Source organism: Buceros rhinoceros, unplaced genomic scaffold (assembly GCF_000710305.1).
Source record: "Buceros rhinoceros silvestris isolate BGI_N320 unplaced genomic scaffold, ASM71030v1 scaffold15962, whole genome shotgun sequence".
NCBI classification, from domain to species: Eukaryota; Metazoa; Chordata; class Aves; order Bucerotiformes; family Bucerotidae; genus Buceros; species Buceros rhinoceros.
In genome coordinates, this window is record NW_010398452.1 from 8,596 (window position 1) to 10,482 (window position 1,887).

The 1,887-nt window shown below is 37.5% G+C and overlaps 1 protein-coding gene across 1 annotated transcript in view; it reads left to right on the plus strand.

The window, feature by feature from the left end:
* SLMAP (sarcolemma associated protein) overlaps nt 1-1,887 on the plus strand; it is a 43,037-nt gene that overhangs the window by 6,525 nt on the left and 34,625 nt on the right. Inside the window, exons 7-8 of the mRNA XM_010131113.1 lie at nt 351-488; nt 1,410-1,578. Coding sequence (XP_010129415.1) covers nt 351-488; nt 1,410-1,578 — 307 coding nt within the window. The remainder of the gene's footprint in view (nt 1-350; nt 489-1,409; nt 1,579-1,887) is intronic.

The following is a 1,887-nucleotide window of genomic DNA, read 5'->3' on the forward strand; positions in this document are numbered from 1 at the left end:
TCAGCATAAAATAGAAGGGGATGGGGGAGATGGATGACACGTTTCAGTTCTTTGTTCCTATCAATCACGATTCCTACAGTGGGTTTTTTGGTTTGGATTTGTTTTTTTTTTTTACACATGCATGAAGCCAATATTTTTTTGCATAATCCGTTCTTTAAGTAGAACCTTACAAAGGTTTGTATAGAGAGCATTTTTGCCAAGACTTGATCTGTTTGTTCAGCCTTAATGATTAGGAACAAAGCAGTTAAATATGATTTTACTGTTTGGAAAAAAACAGATCAGCTTGAGTGTTTGGTGGATTAGTAGGGGTTTTTAAAATTTATTTATTGCTTAATAATTGTGTTTTACAGCGGAGTTTAAGCAATACAGAAGATGAATGTACTCACCTGAAAGAAATGAATGAGAGGACTCAGGAAGAATTAAGAGAATTAGCAAATAAGTACAATGGAGCTGTAAATGAAATTAAAGATCTTTCTGACAAGCTAAAGGTAATAACAGAACTTCATCTGACTCATGATACCATAGTGCGTGGAACAAAACCAAAATTTAATTTCTAATGTGGCAATCAAAGGTTGAGAAAGGTTAACGGTGGAAAGATACGTATCACCTTTTACATATTCTTTTTGCATTTAATGTACTTGAAACTGTCATCAGTTAAGTCAATTGCTGAAAAGGTTCCCTTTTCAATTTGAAAATGACTCTATTTTTGGAGATACAGTATATTTTCATATAAAATTATGTATGTTATATTCAGCTGCTCTTCTATAGACCAGTAACTTTTAACCTAAAAGTCCTACAGTTAGTGGCAATGAGAACTAGAATTAGAAGTAAATCTGCATTTCATGTTGCCTCTTTGTACAGTTACATAACTAGCCCGCCACGGAGCGATGATATGGCTCAGCTTGTGAGGGAAGGAGTGGGTTATCAGGTTGGTTATCAAACTGAGCATCTAAGTGATCTAGTATTTAAAGGTCCTTTATGCTGGAGAACAAAACAATCACAATACGATAAACTTATTCGCATGAAATTCAGCAAGGTGTGGCTCTGTCGAGTCGGTCTGTGCAGTGTACGTTCAGCTCAGGAGGACTCAGGTTTTGATCGATTTGAGATGCTTCGAGACTTCGGTTGTTTCTTAGTTCTTGGGCCCTGTTGTTGTTCCTGTAAAATTTAAGTTCTTCAGACAAAAAGTTAGTAAACATATTTGGGAATCTTTCTCTTTGTTATTGTTCTTGAAGTGAAATTTCTGTAAACATAACTATAGAAAAAATTTCCATTGTTTCTCTTTTCTTTATCTGACTAGCAAAGAAAGTTACTTATGCACATTTGGTTATACAGAAATCAAAGCAATCTTTTCCTTTACACGTTAATTAAAAAGATCTCCAAACAAATCAAAATCTTGGTTTGGGTAGGTAGCAGAAGGAAAACAAGAAGAAATCCAGCAGAAAGGACTGGCTGAGAAAAAGGAATTGCAGCATAAAATAGATGAAATGGAAGAGAGAGAGCAAGAGCTTCAAGCAAAAATAGAAGCTTTGCAGGCTGATAATGACTTCACCAATGAGCGGCTGACTGCTTTACAAGGTTAGTCACTAGTGGGGAGGAAACTTTGAGTTGTTGCTCTTTTAATCTGTGAAAGACCTTTTTCTTGGACTTCTGTTTACAGTACGGTTAGAACATCTGCAAGAGAAAACTCTTAAAGAACACAACAGCTTAGGTAGGTGTTACCCGTTTCTCATATCAAGCTGATTTCCAAACGTTCTGTTAAAGTACTTTTATGATCCTAATCCTGTGGTCTGGGTGTCTGGCAGCAGCAGCGTGCGTTCCGCTCGTACCCCTGGGTAGCGTCGGAAGCGCTGTGGCCGCCGCAGCCGGCCAGCAGAGGGCGCTGCT